The 6,358-nt window shown below is 39.7% G+C and overlaps 1 protein-coding gene across 6 annotated transcripts in view; it reads left to right on the forward strand.

Moving 5' to 3' along the window:
• The window catches only part of KYNU (kynureninase), an 84,544-nt gene extending 83,050 nt beyond the window's left edge, over positions 1 to 1,494 (forward strand). For all 6 annotated transcript variants that reach the window (XM_083494840.1, XM_083494844.1, XM_083494843.1 and 3 more), the window contains one exon: positions 916 to 1,494. In XM_083494840.1, coding sequence (XP_083350966.1) covers positions 916 to 1,059 — 144 coding nt within the window. In that variant the 3' untranslated portion in view covers positions 1,060 to 1,494. The remainder of the gene's footprint in view (positions 1 to 915) is intronic.
• Positions 1,495 to 6,358: the final 4,864 nt, after the last annotated feature.

A 6,358-nucleotide genomic window follows, 5' to 3' on the forward strand; every position in this document is an offset into this window, starting at 1 on the left:
GTATCATTTGAAAGGGCGGTATGTGCCTATGTGTTTCAATAATATGCTGCCATGACAGTCTCTCAGCTATTACTTATTTGTAAGATAATGTAATGCACAAAATCAGAGGCAGCTTCCCTACTTTATCATTCTTGCTCTCCACTGCCACTATATTTCCCACCCACAATCCCTTTTCCTCACAAGAATTCTCAGAATCCCAGAGCACCAACATTCTAGAACAGCAGGTCTTTGGGGGCCACCACCACAATTCCCTTTTCTTTTAAGAAACCAATCCTGAAAATCAGTATTAACTGATTAGACACATGACTATTAGTTTCCTACACCTTCCCTGTGTAGGAAATGACAATCTGGGCTCCTAAAGCAATGGGATTTCTTATTCCTTTATTTTTTCATTGGTCCTTGTCCTCTGGCATAGGGTGTGACTATGCCAGAGCTCAGAGGTCTCTGAAAACATTCTGATGCATATAGCAACTAGTTTCCAAATATCACATAATAACTCATTTGTATTAATTTCTCTTCCCCTTGTCCCTCTGATTTTTCAGCTTGGAATGGCAAAACATGAATTAGTATCTACCTTCCCTTCTAAAAAAAAGGCTTATTGTGATTTTAACATCCCAACCCTACACTTAGTTACATAGCAGCAAGCCACATTAAACATGAGACTTACTTCTTTGGGTAAACATATATAGAATTGCACTGTAAAATATACCATGGAAAAATCAATACCAAGAACCCTAGCTCTCCATCTTTCCCCTCTATTCTCAGTTTATATGGGCCAGAAATGGGAGAAAGCATTGCATTTGGCCAGCATTATAACAGGAGCACAAACTTTATGTTAGCTTTGCTGCTTTTGGAGTTTGGCAAACAAATATGAAGCTATATTAATTTGCTAGATGTTTATTGGCTGTTTTGCAGTGTGACATTCGGGAACCCAATGCTCTCCGTGTCGCCCCAGTTCCTCTCTACAATTCTTTCCATGACGTGCACAGATTTATTGAAATCCTGGGATCTGCAATGGCATCTGTAAAGCAAAGAACAAACACTGCAGCACTTTCCTGATCTTACTGACGGTGCAACTATACTTTTTAATCTCTTACTAAGATGCATCAATGCTTCTGAGCAATTTTTGTTTGTTTGTTTGTTTCTCTTGGGCTGGGCTATATGTATTCCATCCATTTGCCCCAAAAGATTAATTTTGCTTGGATAGTTATTTACAATAGATACACTTTTTATTAAAACTCATTATTTCTACTTATTTGGGCTCCATAAATTAATATGCTTTATGTATTTTAATAGGGTTAGTCTTTAGCATTCTAGATACTTTCTTCATTTAGATAATTCTGGTTTACTTCTGACAGGCGAAACAGAAAGACAGCTGCAAACCTAATCTTTGTCTAATGTCACTGTGTGGAATAAGGCACTATATACAACTCTGTGGATATAACCTGCATTGGATTTTAAGCACAATTTCTATTAAAGGGAATTTTAATTTGCGCCGAAATTGTATTCATAAACATCTAAGTAGAATTTAAGAATTCACAAATGACTTAAGTTTTAGACATCTCAACTTTTGTTTAAATGTATTTAGCGTTTCTCACAAACCTTCTGCTGAGTTGCTTTGCTCATTTATAGCTGTTTATGAAGGATTTACAGTTCCCCTGGATACCCAGGCAAAATAATGGCCCAGAAGCCTGCTTCTTTAGAAGAACAGATCCAGGGGGATCCTGATCTATATCTATTTGGGCTGTTGTGGTCATCAAGGTATATGTGTTGACATCGTACCTCTGACATTGGTTTTAAAAGAATGCCAATCTTCTGGAATGCTGAGGCATCCTACTGTTTTGTTCTTCAAAGTGCTCAGTGATTGTGAAACACTTTCATTAAGCAAGTGGGGCTTGACTCCTAATTCAGTGTAGAATCATGGGCTTATCTTGTAAGTGCACCAGATGTGGTATGATTGAGGCAAATGTATGCTGCTTAGTAAACTGTCACTGTAATCCACCACCATATCCGTCTAATCACTGGGCCATCTGAAAAATATTTAGACATTATGCTGTCTGAATATGTAAGGAGCAGCAAGAGACCAACATTTTGTACATCAACCATCAGTGTATATTGCACCAAACTCACTTTATCCCACTGTAACAAACTTTGCATTAATCTTGTACTTCAGGGGTTCCCCCTCCCCCAATATGTTGCATATGGGGAACTATAATCTATAAAGTATACATTTTGTATGAGAGAAATATGGCAAAATGAATTTAGTGTGAAGACAAAGGAAAGGTGGAGAGCACAGTTCTGGTAAGTCTTGGTGACATGGTATCTAGATAGCTGGTGATCCTTTAGTCCTTTTTAATATTTTTTTTCTGAACGCTTACTGGATAGTCATAAAAATTATCTGGGTTTGTGTTTGAATTCAGCCATGATGCTATAGCCAGTTCTGAATGGATGTATTTGTATAAGACAGCTCTCTGCCAATACTTAATTTACATGGGTATTCTTACAACATTTTCAGTGTACTGCTGATACCATGTGTGAATAAGCCCCAGGAAGCCTATGATAACTTACTGTGCTGTATAACATTCCATATATGCCACTTATTAAAGAATGAGAAAAATTAAACTAAATTAAAAGTTAAACAGTAACTTTTAAAAAGCAAACTTTTTTTTTTTTTGCAGAATTGTAACTCTGGAAATTTGCATTTTTAGCTACAGATTATGGATGCTGTAGTAAAGTCAAACCAATGGAGAATAACAATAACGGCTGCCTTCTGCATTGTTTTTGCTGCATTAGCAGCACTGAACTGGCCCCTCCAGGACACAAGCCTGGGCAGTGTGTTTGGGGGTCCTGGGCTGTTCAGATAACAAGACCCACCCCCCTCGGCCTTGCTGATGTGGTCCACAGGAATAAATTTGGTACCAGCTTGGCTGCAGGAGTTGCCAGAAGGAAATGTATAAGACACCATCCAACCGTCTTAGGGAGTCCACTCTGGATTTGTGTAACTCCTTAGCCTTTTATTCTCCTGAAGATGTCCCACAAAGCAGTGGGTACAGATTTTTCCTTGGGGTTTACTCCTGAAGCAGGGATGCGGGTGGCGCTGTGGTGTAAACCACTGAGCCTCTTGGGCTTGTTGATCAGAAGGTTGCGGTTTGAATCCGTACGATGGAGTGAGCTCCCATTGCTCTGTCCCAGCTTCTGTCAGCCTAGCAATTAGAAAGCATGCCAGTGCAAGCAGATAAATAGGTACCCGCTGCGGGGGGAAGGTAAACACCATTTACGTGCACTCTGGCTTCTGTCACGGTGTTCTGTTGTGCCGAAAGTGGAAAGTTGTCTGTAGACAAATGCTGGCTCCCTCGGCCTGAAGCGAGATGAGCGTTGCACCCCATGGTTGCCTTTGACTGGACTTGACTGTCCAGGGGTCCTTTACCTTACTTTTACTTACCTTACTCCTGAAGCCTTCCTCACAAATGAGTATAGCTGCAAGGCAGCAGAGGTTTAAGATCAGAGTTTTCATTCTCCTAGCTGGGCTACCTTCCCAGGTTGGTGAGCCCCATCTGCCCACATTCCCGTCTGCAACATGCACTGTAACCAACTTCTTTTACCATTTGTCCCACTACTGGTCTCATCCACTCAATTCGCCAGATTCATATGCAGGGGAAGTCCCTAATTCACCAAGAGTTTGAGACCCATCGGCTACCCTCACCTGGTTTAACCACGCAGCCAAAGCCATTTCCTGGGGTGTAACAGCTTCTAGGATCCACAGGTGAGAGTTGAGTGCATGGTGGGGACCAAAGGTGGTGAAACTAGCCCAGAAGGAGCATGATGTCTCCTCCACCAGAAGTACTACCCCTCCCCTAACACCCCATACATCCCAGAAACAGTGTACAGTACAGTAAGACAAAATACAAAAGATTAGACTCTAAAACTCAATAAAACCATTTATATAGTTCTACAAGTAAAATTTCAAAAAAACTGAGTAACCAGGGAAAGCCTACACACACACGTGCCCACACACACAAACACAGAGAGAATCTTCAGCAGCCACCTAAATATCAAGACACTAAGTAATTGTTTAATTTCAGCTGGTAATTGATTCCAGAGGGTTCAGTTTCTAGTACGAGCTAAGTGTACCTTTGGGACAAGTGGTATCGGCAGTGACTCTGAGAAGCGCAATTGCAGGACAAGGTTATATATGAGGGAAAATGGTTCATAAGGGGTCAATGGGCACTACCTGACTCACTCTCACCATGTTTCCTTGACTGATTTCCCTGTAGTTTTCTCCTTTGTGCAGGGGCTGGTACACAGGTGAGCCTGTGTTTGACAGTCCTGCAGTCACTAGTTAAAGACCTGTTGCAGACTTGATTGCTGACACTATAAGCACAGAACTTTTTGTGTGTTCACATTTACCATATAAATCCACTGGGAGTCTGGGACTGGTTCTGCTACTCTGTAGAATCTATGTCAGAACTGTAGTTCCCCAGCTTGAAGAAGCCAGAGAGAGAAGAACGGGATGGTTTTATTGCTTTGTCAAATGATGCCTTTATATCTCAACACTGCCATTTTCCTAGAATATATGAGCTGCTAGCTCAGACCAGTAGTTCGCATGGTCCAATACAATTGTGATGGGCAGAAGCTTTTCAAAGCTTGAGACAAGTCTTTCTCATCTCAGTTTCCTGGGATTATTTAACACTGAGGCATCAGGAATTGTATATAGGTTCTTGGGGGTGCAAAAAATAGCTGAAACATACTTTATGCTTCTTCAAGTGTTGTGCACACCTTGAATGTGTACCTACAACTGACTGGAAGATGATGCAACAGAGCTTCCCAAAGCTTTGATGTCAGCCATGGGCCTTTTTGGGGGGTATTTTCTACCAGCTGCAGAACAGCATTTTTATTCCTAAAATTGTTAGAAAATGCATCTCAAGGAAAATACTCAAACTTAACATTAGGTGTCAGCATTTTACATATTATTTGCTGAGAGTAGATATCCCAGAAGAGCTAGAGCACAGAAAATAAATGTTTCAGGCTTTCATTTCTAAAGCTTTGTGTTACGATAACTGGAATAACAAGAAAAACAACCTGTTCGAGTCAAATGAAACATACGTTTTCATACCTCTATCACAAGCAACTCATTTAAATATCATTGTTTAACTAAAAAAAATGGACTTCTGATGAAATAATACTTTCATGACTAAAAAGAAAAATGGAACACTTGAGTGGGAAAAAAGAACAGGAATAATGGATAACCACTTTTTTTTTACAATCAAGTGTTATATAAATCTTATGAAATAAATATAGGAATGTTGTAAAATCATCTACAACCACGTTTTCAGGCATGGTGACAAACTTTTTCTGCTTGTTCGCATTTACTTCATCACTACCTACATCATATTGTATTAGAATATTGAGACCCAATCAAACAAAGTCAAGTTAGTGCTTCGCTAACTTAGAAAAGAAAAACCCCACTTTGCATGTTATCAGTAATCATTTAAAAGCAACCCTTGTGCTGCTTGGCAAGCAGTTTTCTTTGCATTCAAAATCTGCATTAATAGATTTAACATGATAGGTGAACTGCAGTACAGATATGTTTGTGCCACACGTGCACCAACCAAGAAACCATTTTGAAAAAAATACCCAGGCCATGTTTCACAGGAAACTTGCATTCTCCTGCCCATAGCTTATCTAGATATCAGAAAATTGTGGTTTCTGAAGTAGTCCTCATGGGAATGGACAATCCAAACAAATCTAGAATATGGAAATAGTTTTGTTTCCTCACCTAATGTGAAATTGTTCCCTTCAAAGTGATCTTTTTGTCAATATTTGTGAAATCTATTTATATGGCTCCTGCAGTTGTACGATGAACTTGATAAAGATCAGCAATTTCTATTTTTTACATTCACAGCATGTTTTTATTTTTAAAAAACTAACATAAATGTACTAGTCTATGCATCATTTTATGTTTCCTGTTAAATATAAGTGAAAATTGATTGGGGCATTTCTCCATGGAATTCTATCTTTATTTCATCATAATTGCTTCTTCTTTGAATAATGACAGATGAACTGCTTCATTCAACTGCAGTTTTTTTAAAAGCTTTGAAGTCACAATAACAGCACCGGATTTAAATCCTGAAGCTATTATTGTGGCAGGAAAGAGATTGGGGGGGGGATTAAAACTTGGGGTCCTAAAAAGAAAATACCGTATTTTTTGCCCTATAGGACACACTTTCCCCCCTCCAAAAATGAAGGGGAAATGTGTGTGCGTCCTATGGGGCGAATGCAGGCTTTCGCTGAAGCCTGGAGAGCCCACGGAAGTTCCTGTCGGGCTCCCTAGGCTTGCGGATAGCAGCCTGTATCTCAA

This window comes from Podarcis liolepis (assembly GCF_965112155.1).
Source record: "Podarcis liolepis genome assembly, chromosome: 1".
Classification (NCBI taxonomy): Eukaryota; Metazoa; Chordata; class Lepidosauria; order Squamata; family Lacertidae; genus Podarcis; species Podarcis liolepis.